Genomic DNA, 19,514 nt, shown 5'->3' with positions numbered 1-19,514 from the left:
AGATTCAGCATATCAAAGAACCTAACTGATTCATTTTTTGTCAAAATCAAACTAAGTTTAATTTTGGACCCTTTGGACCTTAATGTAGACCAATTTGACAACGGGACCAAAAGTTAAGAATCTACATACACAGTCATGACAGTTAGATTCGGCATATCAAAGAACCCCAATTATTCAATTTTGATGAAATCAAACAAAGTTTAATTTTGGACCCTTTGGGCCCCTTATTATGTTGGGACCAAAACTCCCAAAATCAATACCAACCTTCCTTTTATGGTCATAAACCTTGTGTTTAAATTTCATAGATTTCTATTTACTTATACTAACGTTATGGTGCAAAAACCAAGAAAAATGCTTATTTGGGTCCCTTTTTGGCCCCTAATTTCTAAACTGTTGGGACCTAAACTCCCAAAATCAATACCAACCTTCCTTTTGTAGTCATTAACATTGTGTTTAAATTTCATTGATTTCTATTTACTTAAACTAAAGTTATTGTGCGAAAACCAAGAATAATGCTTATTTGGGCCCTTTTTTGGCCCCTAATTCCTAAACTGTTGAAACCAAAACTCCCAAAATCAATCCCAACCGTTCTTTTGTGGTCATAAACCTTGTGTCAAAATTTCATAGATTTCTATTAACTTAAACTAAAGTTATAGTGCGAAAACAAAGAAAATGCTTATTTGGGCCCTTTTTGGCCCCTAATTCCTAAAATGTTGGGACCAAAACTCCCAAAATCAATACCAACCTTCCTTTTGTGGTCATAAACCTTGTGTTAAAATTTCATAGATTTCCATTCACTTTTACTAAAGTTAGAGTGCGAAAACTAAAAGTATTCGGACGACGACGCAGACGACGACGCCAACGTGATAGCAATATACGACGAAAATTTTTTCAAATTTTGCGGTCATATAAAAACTTAACTATAACCACTGAACCATGAAAATGAGGTCAAGGTCAGATGACACCTGCCAGTTGGACATGTACACCTTACAGTGCTTCTATACACCAAATATACTAGACCTATTAGTAATAGTATCTGATATATGGACTTGACCACCAAAACTTTACCTTGTTCACTGATCCAGGAAATGAGGTCGAGGTCAAGTGAAAGCTGTCTGACGGGGATAAGGACCTTGCAAGGTATGCACATACCTTGCACAGTTATCCTATTACTTATAATAAGAGAGAATTTAACATTACAAAAAATCTTTTTTTTCAAGTAGTCACTGAACCATGAAAATGAGGTCAAGGACATTGGACATGTGACTGACGGAATCTTCGTAACATGAGGCATCCATATACAAAGTATGAAGCATCCAGGTCTTTCACCTTCTAAAATATAAAGCTTTTAAGAAGTGAGCTAACACCGCCGTAGCCACCGCCGCCGCCGGATCACTATCCCTATGTCGAGCTTTCTGCAACAAAAGTTGCAGGCTCGACAAAAATTATAGATTTTCTTGAAATTGTCTTAAAAAAAGAAAGTCATCAAATGATAATACATGTACTGTAAATTCAGAAATTATTCAGTGCATTTATTATTGCGAATTTGTCATTTTAGACTTAAATTCGATTTAAATTTTAAATGATTTTGCGAAAAGTCATGTTTAATTCATATAAAATATTTCAAAATGCGAGTTTAAATTATTGCGTTTGCAACTCTGTCGCAAATTTTGCAATAATTAAAAACCTTGCAATAATTTCTGAATTTACAGTACATAAAGCATAAAATTTACAGAACCCTATCTCAATATAACAAGGAACAATAAATCTCCATTGTGCGCTTTATCATTAATGAAAGTCAATAACTAATATAGTTTACTCCTGCTGAATAATCAGGAAAGACATTTATTTTCATTATTTTATTTACAATATTTTACATCAACAATATTATTTAGTATCACATCAACAGTATTTATGACTTAAAATGAGCCATAGGATCGTCACTTCGTAAGTTTTTCATTCTCCATGCTTCCATTTCCTCTTCTGTTGGAACTATAGCCTCATACATGCTATTGTATGGTCGTTTTCTCTCATCTAGTTTTAATAACTCCTCTGCTTTCTTTCGATGCTCATCCTCCTTTGTCAGTGCCTATAAAATAATGAAACAATCCATGAATGTCTAAATTATGATATAATCCCTGCATACTAAAGGTTAATCAGTTAGATCCTTTGCAATCATACCACATTTGCTCATTTGTTTTCATCCGATTCTCATAGTAAACGTACAAATTCATTTGAGTTAGGGAAAAAAACAACATTTGTGGATATTTAATAGTTGCATGGTTTTGCCAAAGTCTGAATACAACCTATAGAAGTTTGTACTTCATGGAACATTGAAATTCTTGTATCTCTTATACCCACGAAATCAATGAAAATTGGTATCCCACAAATAATGGTGAATCAATAGTAATAGTATTATTTAATTAGAAGTTTGCTTCATCTACCTGAAGTTTTATAAAATTATGTGCTGTAAGATTAACAAAATTAGGTCCTTGTTCAAAAAAGTGAAATTGAACAATTTCAAAGTTATTGATTGAAAACTACAAAAATGCTTATTTGGGCCCCTTTTTTGGCCCCTCACTTATAGAAACCACCTTGGAGCAAGAACCCAAAACTCAATTCCAGCCTTTTCTTTGAAGTAAGGAACCTTGTAGTATAATTTAAAAGATAGATAGTTTATTCTCATAAAACCATGCAGGTACAAAGGTTACAAAGAAGTTAAAAAATAATGTACATAAAAATAAGAAATGCTTTAAAAATGCATAATATTCAAAATTTCGGATGAGATAGCATATAAAACAATATATTATATATGTATATATACTTATATAGTCAAATAGAGAGATACATACACTTAAACACAAGTTACTGTCTGTAAACTAGAAAAATGCTTCTTTTTGGTCCTTTTTTGGCCCCTTTTTCCTAACTGACACCAAACCTTCCCCAAGTTATATGGAACCTTGTGGTACAATGTCAGAGAGATCCATAGAGTAAAACATAAGTTATTGTCCCGAAACTTCAAAAATGCTTGTTTATATGCCCCTTTTTGTCCCTTAATTCCTTAACTGTTTGTCCCATAACCCTTAAAATAAATCCAAACCTTCTTCTTAATTGTATGAACATTGTGGTACAATTTCAGAGTACCGGTAATTGAAATACTTATTGTCCTGAAACTAGATAAATGTATGTTTTGTGCCCCTTTGGGACCTTAATTCCTAAACAGATGGGACCATAAACCCCAAAATCAATCCCAACCTTCCTTTTGTGGTTATAAACATTGTGTTAAAATTTTACTGATTTCTATTTACTTATACTAAAATGATTATCAGGAAACCATCAGTCTTCGCACGACGCTGACGTGATACCAATAAATGAACGCAAAAATCTTTGCGGTCGTAGAAAAACTAATTATGTTTATAAATAAAATACAGAAAAACAAAAAATATTATTTAATCATAAACAAGTTTCTGTGCAACATGTCCAAGATTGGTACAAATCCAGGACAGTTTAAGAAAATTATAAAAAAAATTAAAGACTTGAACCACAACGCGAATGGCAGAACAACTACTGTGAAAGTACTTTTATTAGTAGGGTACCAATTTTCGTGGTTTTCGTGGATGACTCAACCCACGAATTTAAGTGTCCAACGAAATAAAACAAACATTGACCAAGTCAAGACATTGAAAGATCCCCATTGGTAGGTTTGACTACTGATATGATCTAGAGAATATATTGAATAATGCCAAATCTTAGAATATTGTATTAGCAGTCACAGAACTACAACCGCATGCATGATTATACCCATTTAATTTTTAATAACATAAACTGTACAACTTTTGATCTTTTACTTCTCTTAAAAATATTTTTGATATGCTAGTTTGATTAAGTGTTCATTTTATATCCTCATATTTCTCGTACATATGGGAAATTATAATTTCATGCTGGGTTTGATTTGATAAGAATTATTTGACAATTCAAGATACGTTATAGCATTTGTGTATGTTACTGTTTTCTTTAGGTGACATGTTTATGGCCTAATTAACACCTTTGATGGTCTTTAATCTGTTAATCACTTTATCATGGATTAATTAGTGTTATCACTACGATTTACACAGGTCAATGTTTACTTTGCAATTTCCTAAATCTAGACTATTTGTAACCTTCGTTTCTTAAAAGGCTTAAATTCTTATTTTTTTTATTTTTAGAAAACTAAAATCCATGAATTTTAAAACCCACGAACATGTAAATATTCCTCAAACCACAAAAATTGATACCCACGAAATTAAAGTACTTTCACAGTAAGTCCATTTATAACTAAAATATGGATAAACATAATTTTTTTCTTACAAAATTTTACTTCTGGATACTATCTTAACATGATCATAAACAAGCTTCTGTCCAAGTTTGGTAGAAATCCAGGATTGTTTAAGAAAAATATTAAAATTTCAAAAACTTAACCTCAGAGTGAATATTTGTGGACGCCGCCCCTGACGGAATGTATGATCACTATGTGTCACTTTTACGACAAAAGTAGCAGGCTCAAACAAAAAGCAAGCAAAGAAATAATCCTTTAAAACTTAGATAAAATCTATGGATGAGCTGTTGTTAAAAATAGACCGTCCTTGTGATTATCCTACCTTTTTCAATTTTTTTGGGTTTATCTTTCCTTCCTCCTCCGATTCTTCACTACTACTTTCTGATGAACTCTTCTTTTTATGTTTCTTGTGTTTATTCTTCTTCTTTTTCTTTTTTCTTTTCTTCCCATTCATTTTTTCTTGATGTTGCTGAAAGAATAATACATTTAGGTTACAGCCATTACGTGTTACTACCCATTAATATATATGTCATAACTACTGTAAATTCAGAAATTAGTGCGATGATTTTATTATTGGGAAAAATGCAACAGGGTTATCATCGCAATAATTAAAACTCACATTTTGAATTTTTTTATGTGAATCAAACAGGGTTTTTCGGAATATCTCAAATATTAAAATCGCATTTTAGTCTAAAATGACAAAGTCGCAATAATAAATGCACACAATAAATTCTGAATTTACAGTATTATTCACAAAGAAACTATTCTAGTAATAGGTAATTCTTTGTTTGTTATTTATAAAGCTGCAATCTAACTGCAACTTCTTAATTCTTAAAAAGAGTTATTACCTTCCTAGGAAGTATAACTGGATATAAGAAGATGTGGTATGAGTACTAGTGTTGATGAGACAACTCTCCATCCACGTCAAAATAACATAAAAAATATAATGCACACTTGGTAATATTCAGTGTGCACCATATCTTTTATGTTATTTCTTCATAGATAGAAAGAAGAATGTGTCCATAGTACAATGATACTATCATTTTCTATTTTCAGTGGACCGTGAAAATAGGGTAAAAACTCTAATTTGGCATTAAAATTAAAAAGATCATATCATAGGGAACATGTGTACTAAGTTTCAAATTGATTGGACTTCAACTTCATCAAAAACTACCTTGACCAAAAACTTCAACCTAAAACTAAAACCTGAAGTGGGACAGACGAACGAACTAACAGACGCACAGACCAGAATACATAATGCCCACAAATGGGTCATAAAAATATTACACTCATTCCTTAAATACACTGAACGAATAAATTTGATCTTTGAAAGTTGAAATACTATTCTTACCTCTAATAATGATTTTTGAGGCTCTTCTTCTACAGGTGATTCATCTCCTTCCTCAATGGCCAATATCTCATTCTGTGGTAGAAATTTATTTTAATCATTATAGTGTAAAAACAGAACAACACAAAACATTTCTTATCTGTAAATATTGCGCAATTATCAATTTAGAATATAGTTAGGTGGTATCCATCCATGACACAAAATCAATACATGCACAGCAAACAATACAAAACATTAAAGCTATTCTTCATCTCTAAATCACAGTGAGTCCTTCAACAAGGAGCAAATACACTCTAATCAGAATAGGAGATTGGGCATGAAGTAGTGATGTGAATTTCATAAGCATGGCATACCAGGAAATTGCCCTAAAAATATTTAATTTTCTGCATAATATGGTTTATAATTAATTAATTAATTAAAATAATTAGTGTACGTCCAGTTGCATGCATATATATTACATGCAATCAATTTATGCATGTCGGAACAATTGTGATGATGACGAATTTCTTCCTATATTCGATCAATCTTATTGAAATATAAATCTGTGTCTTATTATGTCTATTACTTCGATGAACCAAAGCAAGTTAAATATTGACCTGTATTTAAATCCAATTGGTTCTCTTCTTCTTTTGGTATACAATAGTCTATCAACATTCGATGATTACATACTGTTGGCATATGTGGACTAGTCTATTTACTTAACTTTTACCCCAATTTACACAACATGTATGTTTCTTTCTTATGTTCAATATATATATTTTAAATTGCGCTATAGTTCTGTAACTTTCTATCTAGGCGTATAAACAAATGGTCGACAAGTGCGTACCGGTACATTTTTTAAAATCAATATTTCTGATATGTTCCAATTTGTCCTTCACTATTGGCAACGAGTATATACTTACATTTCCCAAATTTACCCTTGGAAAAATTATGTAAATAGATTTTTGTCTTATCAAATCTTTTTTTTGTTGTATTATTTAGATTTTTTATAAATTATATACTTTTCACCAAAAATGTTATTTCTAAACAAGCGTATGAGTTTAGCAATGACTAGTATATCACTTTCGGACATGCAAGACAGAGATGTACATTATACACCTGATAGTTCAAAATGGAAAGTTGCAAGTTATTGGCCCAGTACATTGATCAATACCCTCAGAAGTGAAACGATGCATGAACTTGCAAGCTGGACAGGAAATCGCTTGAATACCTGGACGTGTCACCTCATACCCCTCAGAATACCTTTGGGAGTAATACCTTTAGCCATGCTGTTGATCAGATGAGGGAAGATCCAAATTTATTTAAATTAAGTTTATTACATAAAAAAATATGAACAATTTAGATTTTCGAAAACAATTTTCACGGAACACTTATTTATGATTTGAACTTTGACTTTTTAAATAATTCCAATATAAACAGTTTAAAGCGAAACACCATGATTATTAAAAAAATAATAACATTTTGCATATCAAGTTAGTTAGCCAGATAAAACCAACGTTTGATTGACAAGATATCGACATGCAATAACGACTACATCAGGTTACTGTAGTTTTGGTCCTTTGTGGTTTATAGACATATCCTGGTTTCTGAACGGTGAGGGTGACAAAATGGTTGAACAGTGAGGGTGACAAAATGGTTGCACGCAGAGAATTAATAATCTAAATTTAAAATCGATGGTGACCTCTTATCTAGCAGAATAAAACTTTAATATCTATGAATTTGAGCATTTTTATACAGAATTGACATAATATCATTTTTTTGATTTTTTTGCGAGGATTCACTTTAATTAAGTAAGCAGAACTTTTTTATATATATATACTGACCTGTGCTGCCTCTTTCCCTGCTTCTCCTGTACAGTATGATTCTTTGATGGTCGAATGACAACACTTGAATCCCCATTTTCCATTTGACCAAAAAGATCCCCATACACTCTGTAAATAAACAATCAAAAATTCAATATACTGATATACTGACTAAACATTTTAACTGACAACTTGCATTTTCCATTCAAATGTTGAAAGAGTGTCTACAATGAAGTATTTGTTTGCTATGCTGATTGTGATTATAATTTGTGTTAAAACTCTTTCAAGGGCTTTCTACAGGTACCACATTTATATTATCAATGATCCAACACAATCGGGTCAAGACCACATTAACCCAGTCAGATCAACATGTACACCTCAGAATCTCTTTTATATATGATATTTCTCTACTCCTAACATTTACACTTTTAATGTTTAAAAAGCTTGGCAAAATCTCAAATTTCAAATAACCATATTTAACTGCCTCAAGTTCAAAAATATTGTATTACACACAAGACAGTCATGTAATCTATTGTGGATTCATTTATTTTCGTGGGTACCAATTTTCGCGGATTGCAGAAAATTGGCCTTTTCGTGGATATATAATTTCATGGTTTTGCAAATATCTGCATATGACCTGATAGAAAATTTGTACTTGTTGAACATTCTCTGCTCTATGGTCGGGTTGTTGTCTCTTTGACACATTCCCCATTTCCATTCTCAATTTTATTCAAATTTGTGGTTCACCTGTACCAATGAAAACCACTAAAATTGGTTTCAAACAAAGAATAATGAATCCACAGTATATATATTATTCAAGTGTAAGTTAACGATTTATTGTTAATTTGTTCTCATCCTGAAAATGCATGAAATATTTGTCCCTGGACACAAAACAAACAATTATAAATCAATGAACACTTTATTAAAGAATCAAAACAAAATACCTACTGAATGATTATTTATATACACATCTTCTTCATATTTAGATCTAATAACAGGTTTCTCATTCCCTTTAATAATAGTTCCATGTCTAGAATATTCCACATAATCTTCCTGTAAAAATATAGATAATGTGTCAATCTTTCATCTATCAAGGTACATAAATCCCATACTGTAGAAACATTAATTTTTGTGGTTTTGTCTCTATATAATATTTCATTGGGATTTAATTTTGTGGTTTCAGTAAACGGAAGTGATATTATATGTAGGTTACATTTTCGTGGATGTATTCTCTCCACGAAATAAACGAAATTAAATCCTCCAAGAAAATTTCTGCTTTCACAGTATGTCAATGAAAATACTTATTTATAATTGTTTCTCTATAATCATGATAATAAGAAATAAATTTTCACTAGAATTTGAAAATATCTAATATAAAAAAATAGCTGGTTATCAAAATTTGTTGAAACTAATATAGAGCTGAATGACATTTTTTTTAGTTGTGTATTTGTTTAGACGATGTGTATGTCCCACAATCTTTGGAAAATATATCTCTATATTTTTTCACCATCGACAAATGATTAAATCAGTATTTTCAATGTTGATCAAATTGTAAATAAATACTTTTAGTTATAATTGTTTTCAAGCATGATTTTTGTAAACTTGCAAATTTTGATATTTTAGAAAAACAATTGATTTTAGCCTGAAAGAATATGACATTCACCACAAAAGTATAAATTGTTGCCGTAATAAAAATTTCAAAGCTTTGTGCAATTTTCTAATTTTATAAAAATCAACACCTCCTCCTTTAGATGTGACCTCACATTTTTAACTGACACTGTCTAAAGAACATTGACTGACACTGTCTAAAGAACATTGACTGACACTGTCTAAAGAACTTAAAATGACACTGTCTTAAGAACTTAAACTGACACTGTCTAAAGAACTTCAACTGACACTGTCTAAAGAACTTAAACTGACACTGTCTAAAGAACTTAAACTGACACTGTCTTAAGAACTTAAACTGACACTGTCTAAAGAACTTTAACTGACACTGTCTAAAGAACTTAAACTGACACTGTCTAAAGAACTTAAACTGACACTGTCTAAAGAACATTAACTGACATTGTCTAGAGAACATTAACTGACACTGTCTAAAGAACTTTAACTGACACTGTCTAAAGATTTTTAACTGACAGTCTAAAGATCTTTTAACTGACACTGACTAAAGAACTTAAACTGACACTGTCTAAAGAACTTAAACTGACACTGACTAAAGATCTTTTAACTGACACTGACTAAAGAACTTAAACTGACACTGTCTAAAGAACATTGACTGACACTGTCTAAAGAACTTAAACTGACACTGTCTAAAGAACTTTTAACTGACACTGACTAAAGATCTTTTAACTGACACTGACTAAAGAACTTAAACTGACACTGTCTAAAGAACAGAATGGGAGGAAAGCATGAACAGTTAAATGAATTTAGTGATTTCTCCTTTTGAGGATTACCCTAAAAACTTGGAGAACTAATTCTTGTGGATTTTCCTGTGTAAAGGTATACTGTAGATTAAAGTGATCAACAAAATATTAATTTAAAGTTGAAATTTGAATATCATAACAAACAATATTCCTCACAAATACAATATTTGATCAATCTTGAAAAAAAATGTGTGCAAGAGTGTATTTAAATGTGTGATGGAGTGTATTTTGATGTATGCAAGAGTGTATTTTGATGTATGCAAGAGTGTATTTTAATGTGTGCAAGAGTGTATTTTGATGTGTGTGAGTGTATTTTGATGTGTGCAAGAGTGTATTTTGATGTGTGTAAGAGTGTATTTTAATGTGTGCAAGAGTGTATTTTGATGTGTGTGAGTGTATTTTGGTGTGTGCAAGAGTGTATTTTGGTGTGTGCAAGAGTGTATTTTGTTAAATGGGTTGACAATCACTTACTGTTTGTGCCATCAACAAGTGTTTAGGAGGGGCTTCCAAATGTTCCTCTCCACCATACTTGGCTAAAACACCTTCCTTTAAACTACTTTTAAAATCGTCTTTCCTCTTTTCTACTTCTTTGTTCAACATAGCTAACCGTGTAGGGTCTGCCTGCAGATGAACATCTGTTCCTGCCTCATAGGCATTCCATGCAAACACTGTCAACAGAGATAACATGTTTAAATATTTAAATTACTTTAAAGACAAATAATCTTAATTCCATGAATTAGTTTTTCTACATACATAAATCATAGTTTTGGTTGATTTTTATAATTCTAATATTTAATGGATAATTTTACTTGTATTTAGTCCTTTCTAGCTGAGTTCACAGCTATTTCTTTACTTAATTTTCTAGCTTTGTTAAAGCTATCATATAAAAGAAGATCAATGTTTGAAATGTTCACCAAAATATATATGTTGCATTCAAAATCTTGCTAAATTATCATTGCTTTACAGCTAAAATTTTAAATGCTATGGATTATTCAATACATATATGGATATACATCATCTAAGTATTCAGCAAAATTTTCTGTAGTAAAAATGTTTACCTTGATTTGATGCAAATTCAGCAGCATCACCAGAAAATCTTACAAAATTATCTCCTGTAAACTTCACCCTGAAAATATGAAATACAAATGTTCACTATTTGTTTTCTTTTTTTAAAGATATTTCTTTCACTATTAGAAAACAACTTTAATATGTGACCTTAAGATAAATGGAAGATAAACTGGCATTCCTTTTTTATTATTTAGAATCAATTTAAAACAACTTATAAATGCTTTTTATTACAGGAACTACCCATAATTTGAATGCAAGTAGATTCTTTAAAAAAATAATTCAAAACAGAAGTATAGATAGTTTTCCATTGGCATATTTTGATTTTATGTTATAACCTTTCTTTTGGAGGTTGATATGCACTAGTTCCTTTATATATCAACAATATTAAACTTGTTATACTGACCACAAGACTTGAAGATGTTAGGAAATTTTCTTTTGAAAAATAAAAATAAATATTTTGTCACAGAAATCTAGTAAGATCTAATATCAGACTTACTTGTTCTAGTGTACATGTCAAAATTTAGTTTCCTAACAAAAAGAAAATCTATCTGTTGTTTGCAGACATACTGTTTTTGAGGAATTTTGCAAATTGCATTGTGTGGGAGGTGGCAACTTGATAAAGCCATGTGACATTGTCACTTGAAAAATAAAACAAAATAATCTTATGAAGCTCATCAAGAAGAACATGCCTCATATTACGTACTATAAAACTTACTCGGCTTGGTCTTTGCCTAGGGATGGATTTTCTCTCATAGATCTGGTTTTTGGATCATAGAATGCAGAGTTCACATCCAAATTGTATAAATACTACAAAATAGATCATATCATGTATCATCAAAAATAAAATATGTCTATCAGTTGTAATATTAATGTACAATCATGTTATACTTTGAAAGAAATAATAATGTTGGGGAAGAAAATAAATTTTGAAAGAAATTATCACATGAATGAGTAAGATATCCATTTGCAATGTTTTATAGATCTATTGGTGCATGTAATGTGTACATCATCTATTTAACAACAACTTTAAATATAGATTCAATTATTCTAATTACCGATGAAATACCGTATAGTGTTTTTTTAGGGTGTAAAATTTCATTGCATAAGGTATACTAAATATTTTGGCGGTTATTATTTTGGCGGATTCAAAACTTTTATCAATACCTTTGCATGTGCACTTATAAATTGGTGGAATTCATTTTGGCAATTTTGTTCCATCCGCTATCTAAATTTACACCACGCGAAAATGACCTGCTATACAGTATTTAAAGGAAAATTTGACTGTTACCTGATCCTTAACAGCAGAAGACAGAATTTGTCTTTGAAAGTGGTATAAAACTCTTAAGTCCTAAATATACAGTGCCCTGACAAGCTGATACTTAAGTTTCTAATATTTGCCTTAACCATGTAATCTCTCATACATAAATATCCCAAAATTAACCATAGCTTTGGATTCATTGATACATATATTTCTGACTAAAATTGTCTTACTTTTTTGGGTCTCATGCAAAATATTCTGACAATTACCTTAGCTGTGTCTTCTCTGATACGTAAATTTCTGACTGTAATTCTCTGTTTGGTTTCAAATTTCTGACCAGGCATATCAATATGATCTGCATACTTGTCTTCATCATCACTGTCAATTTTCTTCAAGTAAAAACAAGTTTTAGGCATTAAACATTGCCTACATATTCTTTTTATATAGGGGCAAAAATAATGAAAGATGATACTTGAAAATCCTGTTGCTTGTTGTACTACTCTAATTAAGTGATATGTTTTATGTTAAGCAGATATAATCAATTTTCATATGTCAACCCTGAAGCTTTTTGTGAAATAAACCTCCTTCTAAAAGTAAAAGATGCATATGGATTAAACTTAGGTCATATTAACCTAATTGTTGTCTATAAAGAGGAGATAATCCAATTTAATGGGGGTATGCAGATACTAAGTAAGAGTTACACAAATGCTTAACCAACTGAGAGTATTAATTTCAATGGAATTAAAAAGACCAAACAATTAGTAGGAAAAAGAACGTTTTAATAACAAACTGTTGATACAGAGATATGTCTTGCCTGTATGTTACTCCAAAACGATAATGCAAATTTTGAAATTTAAACACATTAACATGTAATCTAAACAAAACTTTCAAATTCAATGGACAATGACTGAAGTATGGGACCAATTAGTCTCTATAGAAATGAAATGTGCAAAAGCTTTTATATGTAAATGCTTACCAGTTTTATTAGGTTGCCCTAAACTTACCTGATAACAAACATTAACTATATTTTACATCGCTGTTGCCATCATTTGAAATATCAAAGCCTATATATCTGACAGGTGGGTCAAAAACTGACAGATAATTCTTAACAATTAGTAGATGGAGGAAGATGTGGTATGAGACAACTCTCCATCCAAGTAACAATTTATAAAAGTAAACCATTATAGGTCAATGTATGGCCTTCAACACGGAACCTTGGCTCACACCAAACAAAAAACTATAAAGGGCCCCAAAATTACTAGTGTAACATCATTCAAATGGGAAAACCAACGGTCTAATCTATATAAAAATGAAAAACGAGAAACATGTATGAACTAAATAACCAGACTACAATTTCTGTACATCAGATTAAGACTAATTAATAAAAGTAACTTCAATATCTAATATCTATAAATGTACATCTTGGTTACAAGATGCAAGTTTGTATAAATTTTTTGTACAAGTTATATAAGTATTTTGACACATAACTTTTTGCACCAGGTTACAGATAGAAATAAGAACACCTAATTGGTTTAAATTCTATTTGTACTTTTCTCCTTTCTCCAAAATCATATCCATAAAAAGTCTTCTTGTGTTCATAATTTTTTTTGTATCAATGCTCAATATTAGACTGTATCATGAAGTCATGGAAATATAATAGAAATATGCCAAACAAACGACTGTGTGTGTGTACTTTCCATTTGTGTTAAGCAGTTCCTAAAACACTGATAACATGTACAAAATTTCTGTACAAATAATTTGAACAACATTACAATTTGTACACAACATATACAAATCATTAACAACTTACTTTTTCTGTTTTATCTGAGTCTCCTTCCATTAATGACAAGTCTAAACTCTGTTCTTTTAATGTTCTTTTTGCCTGTAATATGTAATTATAAGGTATTGGTTATAAATATTTATCATTATAAGAACAACAAAAAATATTTTTCAGTAGTTTTAGATATACATTCAAACATTGTATCAAAGGTGTTGAGAATTTTTTACAGAAAGGATATGGGGTGGAACAATGATATAATCAACAAATATAATACAGGAACAGAGCTTTTATTGCTGATAATTGTTCTTATTCATATTTCTTAGCAATTTCTCTTCAATTACAGATATCCAAATGTTGGCAATCATTTGCTTTGTTTGTCCTATTAACTGTATAGATTTTATACATTATCTTAATTATTTGTCTCTCAAGAAGATAACATATAATCAAAACAAATTTCAATAAGCTTACAATTTTTCTTCCATATATATACCACTAGTCACACCAAAAAACATAATCCCTTTTTAAACACCATTTACATGACTATTTTGTAGTTCATAAAATAAAATGAACCAAAATGCAATTTGGAAAAAAGTCATTTTGTTCAGATGCTGTGTCTTAAATTTGTGGTTTTGCTCAGACAATTTATGTTGCATAACTGTAAATTTACCTCTTCAACACGAGCAAACTCTTCGTGAATCTTTTTCTGATGTTCTTCAGGATCTAAGCCATTCCATCTATCACGCTTACTTTCGTAGCTAAAATCTATATTGGGTTGTAAATGTTCATCAGGTGCAATATCATCTCCTGTAAACTTAGCTCCTATCTTTCTTGGCCTCTGTAAGGATTAAAGGTTGCATGATTCAAATGTCTTAGATAGAATTTAGAAAATATTTCTATGTTTTCAATATTAAATACAAAAATGCAAAAGAATCGAAAATTGAAACAGTAAAAAGTTTTAAACAAGACATTTCAGAAAAGTTGTTCAGTTACAAATGTACCATTACAAAACATACATAAAAAAAATCATAAAGCAAAATTCTGGTGGGTTTAAATTAGAATTAAATACCGTTATTTTCATGGTTATTGTGATAGTAAACTGGGATTTTTTCTAGCCATCTTTTATTTGTGATTTATCAAATGAATTTAAATTTGTGATTTCATACTGGCATTTAATTATGTACAGTCTTAGTCCGATGAGCATGATGAGTTTCAATTAAATATCTGCTGTAGTTTTATTTTTCATGGATTAGATTTACTAATATATATTTGTTCCAACACAGTAAAGAATACAGAAAAATGTATAATTATTACTTACTTCAAAACAATCTTTCTTTTGATGTGTCATAGAACCACAGTTCTGGCATGCTCCTTTTCTAAATTTTGTAGCTGTGGACCCCTATAATGTGTTATATAATAATTGAACTCAATCTGTAATGCTTTTCTTTATAAAATGACATAATTTTTAAAATTATTGAGTTCATGTTAGAGCAAAAGAATATAATCGCAAGATCTTTACATATTTCTAATTTTTACTTTTTAAAAAACTAGTTCAGCCATTCATTGTTTTGTTCAACTTTTAAAAACATGATACACACATCAATTTCAATGAGAGAAATTTAACAAAATTATCAAAACTGTAAAATTCATTTTATATTCTAACCTTTTAATGTGTATATATATGTTAAAGGAATATACAATTGCCTTGTTGTTCCAAAAGCATTCAATTCTTTGATTATTTTATGAAAACTAAATACTGTAGAAACATAATTTTTGCGAGGTTTTGTAATTTTGCGTACGATTTTATTTGAAGTAAACTTTGTAGATTCTAGAATGTGATTGTAAAATTCTACATGTTCTATGCTGGTTAAAATTTTGTTGAGGTTTTAATTTTGTGGATATTTTATGACATAAATGAAATATAAAACGCCCTAATGTTCTGCTTTAAGAGTGGAATTTTTTATACACATGTATCAGATGAACTAGTTTAGAAAATACCTGTTTAACTCCCCTTTTGTACCATGCTCCCACTTCAGATAACGGTTTCATTGTCTCTGGTTGAACTCTCTGATGCTTCAGTGTTGCTGCATCTACGCCATAATACCAAGGAGCTTGCATAATATACTGAGGAATATGAGGATTTATTTCTCTAAAAAAACAAATAAGTATTTCATTTATTATGTTATAAATTATATATACAATACTGGTTTATTGTAGGAAAACATGAATATTGATTACTAAAAGCTTTCGAAAGAGAGAGAAAAGTGAGGCTTGTCACTCCTGTTTCGAAGATAGTCCAAATAAGTTTTATTTTTCCTTCAAAGTATGTATATTGTTATTATCCTGCAATTTACACTGAAAAGTATAGTTTTATATTTCTTAACAGCTGAACTTTAAATCTGAATTTTCAATATATATTGGACAAAATGTTTTACAGCATCATTTGACAATGGAGAAAATGAATAAATATACTTAAGATTAAGAAATATTTTTTAAATCATCTAAAAGGAGGCTTCATTTTTGTCACTACTGGCATCACTGGAAACAACCTAAATCTACATAATATCTCTGATCAAAGCATCTTGATTTTTTTAAAGTATGAATCCTTGATATCAGCATAAATTAAACTTACTTTCCTTCTTCATCCACCATGGCTGGAGCTGTTCCTGCCTTTCTAGCTTCCTCCAGCTCTTTCTGTTTCCTCCATTCCTCTCTGGACACTTTCTTTGGAAAGTCATCTTCTGTTTTGGCCAACTTTGCCACCGCAGAGGGTGGCAAATTCAATTGAAACGACATACTGCAGAGATGTTTTGTTTATCTACAAGAGAACTAATGATTGTTAGATGTTTAAAAATGTAAAGTATACTACACATTTTTGATAGTAGTTATGTTTAACACTGACTGTCAAGAAGACTACATATTGTACATATTATCAAAAAATGATTGGTAGTCAAAAGGTTGTAACAATTAAGGACATTTAATTTTACACATGAAATTTAAAACAAGTATTTATCTGTGTGTTCTAAAATCTTATTTATAGGTCATGTACAATTGGCTCCCGGGTACAATAGTTTCAGCAAAAAATTAAACATTTGTTTTTTCATTACAAATTTTATTTATTACACTATTAGTTACTACTTTATGACATGGTACAAAATGCCATTTTTTGCCATCAAATTTGGAATATCTTTTTTAACTCTGACATCGGTGACCTATATCTTTTATTATTGTTTTCAAATCAGCTGTACATAAACTAAATAATTGTAAAATTTTAACAATTTCTGTAATTGAGTTCTTTTTTTTTCGATATTACCTCTAAATCTCCTTTTAGTTCAACAGAAAAAAAAGGACATTCACAAAAATGTATGCTTCCCTCGGAGGCAGATTGTGAGCTTAAATGATCGGTGACCTCATTTTTTTTATTTCATTTTTCTATTAAGTATATGATAAAGTTTATTTATAAAAAAATATAGTGAAATCCTATTTAAAAAAAAAAATGATTTATACCCCGAGCCACCTTAACAAATATCATTGGCACAGGGTACAAAATAAATCACCCAGGCTACTATTCACCATCAAACAAAATGTTGATAAACTGTAATTGGATTTACTTGATAATTGTGAAACGTTTAAAGGTTTTATGATAATTGTACTGGGACTAATGGCAGGTGTAAATTTTATAAACTATATAAAGGATTTGTAAAAACAATAAAAGCATTGTAAACTAAACAAGCTACATGTAAAGGCTTTAAATGCCAATGTTGCTCATCTGGATCTACATAGCTATATATAGGTGTCCGGCCCTCTGTCAGTAAAGTTTAAACACATACATTGACAGCGGGAAAGGAATATACTTAGAAAAAAAGTTTGTTCTGTTCTCAATTTTGATATTTTAATTGGACCTCTGTACTTGAATTTCTTGGTGTCAATATCAAGGACCTGAATAAATTCTACCTGCTCTATCTACTTCCATGAACTTTTGAATTATTCAGGGTGAAACAATCAATACAATCATCATAATTGAGGTATACAATAACTTTTTAAAACAATTAAAACCTTGATTTCAGCTTGGTTGGAACATTTATAGTAATAAAAAAAAATCAGAAAATAATTAAGCAAAAGAAAATACATCATTACATGTTGTTATGCCTTCAGGTCATATATGTAAAAGGACTATATCTGTGTGCATGTATGAAAAAATGGAACAGTTATAAATACAAATGTATTATCTATCATATAGTGCATGTACTTCTTCTTCTTGTTGTCTCCGTATAGGCATCCTTTATAAGGATCACCACCATGAGTTATGGCAGATAAATTGATTGATTGATTGTTGGTTGCTTAACATCCAGTGGCAAATATTTCATGCATATTCAGGACGAGAACAAGTTCACAATAAATACAATAGGTAGGTTGTTGTAATAGAGGCCATCTAGGATGATGGTCGGGGAAATTTGGACTGCCACTGGAAAATGAGGGTATATTGGATAGGGACAGAAATTTTGCCTTGCAACAGGCCACCTACGGACCCCTCAAAGAGTTGTTGCAAGGGTTCTTAACGTGCAAAGAGCATGGCACTCTCTTTACACGAGGCATCGAATTTAACGTCCCCTTCTGCGAACTTGATACATCCCGCACAGCCAAACGGACGCCCCACTTCAGCAAGCGTTTTACTGCCGGTTGGGAGAAGACCAAGTGACCATATTTCTATACCCCAGTCACCCATGGGGGTTTATGGCGGATAAAGGAAGCATTTGCAGCCTGTATCGGTACAGATTAATGTGAGCATTTGCCTACCCAATTCCCCAGCCAGGCCGTGACAGGTCTTATTACCAGAAAGTTAACCTTCCCTCTTCTTCTTCTTTAAGGTCAACAAGGCTTCAATACTGAAGAATACATGTTGTTGCGCATGCGTGATTGACAAAAATTTATACAAAATTTATAAAATTATTTTATAACAATTGGAGTGTTTGTATTTACAGATAATTTTTTTTGTGATTAAAAATATGTGTACATGTTTTGTTTGAATTTGTTTATTTGAAGCTAGAGAGAACATAATACAATATAACAAAATAAAACATACAAACTCACTCACTCACCTGATTCGCTCAGTCCTCAAAGTATAAAAAATGTATTTTTTCTATGTATCAAATATCCTTTTTTAAATATGTACATTTATAGCTTGCTTGATACATTTTTCAAATGCTTGAAATGCGGTACACATTCATTGATTTTATGTTTATTTCGACATTGAAAACAGGCAGTTACATCTGAAATATATGAAATCAATCAGTTTAACTGATGAGTGTATTATGTAAATATATATATATCCTTTACCTTTGTTAAATGGGTAAAATTTGTTTACATCTTCGCAAAAAACATTCGTGGAACGTTTTCGTCCCTTATGCTCATCACAAACACGCTTAGATCCATAGAAAAATGCGGTGTACCATGAGAAATGATCTTGTCAAAATAAAATAGAGCATATTTCTTAAAAATGTAATACTTTAATTAATAATTTTA

General features: G+C 30.6%; 1 protein-coding gene across 1 annotated transcript; it reads right to left on the bottom strand.

The window, feature by feature from the left end:
- Positions 1 to 1,844: 1,844 nt before the first annotated feature.
- On the bottom strand, positions 1,845 to 19,460 carry LOC139519724 (pre-mRNA-splicing factor SLU7-like). The gene is made up of 15 exons (XM_071311954.1): positions 19,329 to 19,460; positions 16,624 to 16,809; positions 15,990 to 16,140; positions 15,310 to 15,390; positions 14,662 to 14,829; positions 14,025 to 14,096; positions 12,484 to 12,603; positions 11,672 to 11,763; positions 10,947 to 11,014; positions 10,360 to 10,556; positions 8,414 to 8,518; positions 7,487 to 7,594; positions 5,667 to 5,738; positions 4,638 to 4,784; positions 1,845 to 2,089 (listed from the first exon to the last, which is right to left on the bottom strand). Exons 2-15 carry the CDS (start codon positions 16,785 to 16,787, stop codon positions 1,913 to 1,915), a joined length of 1,722 nt encoding a protein of 573 aa, XP_071168055.1. The 5' UTR covers positions 16,788 to 16,809; positions 19,329 to 19,460; the 3' UTR covers positions 1,845 to 1,912.
- Between the last annotated feature and the right edge of the window lie 54 nt (positions 19,461 to 19,514).

Source organism: Mytilus edulis, chromosome 4, assembly GCF_963676685.1.
Source record: "Mytilus edulis chromosome 4, xbMytEdul2.2, whole genome shotgun sequence".
Classification (NCBI taxonomy): Eukaryota; Metazoa; Mollusca; class Bivalvia; order Mytilida; family Mytilidae; genus Mytilus; species Mytilus edulis.
The sequence above is the reverse complement of the archived record's forward strand: the minus strand, read 5'-3'. Positions and strand labels throughout refer to the sequence as shown.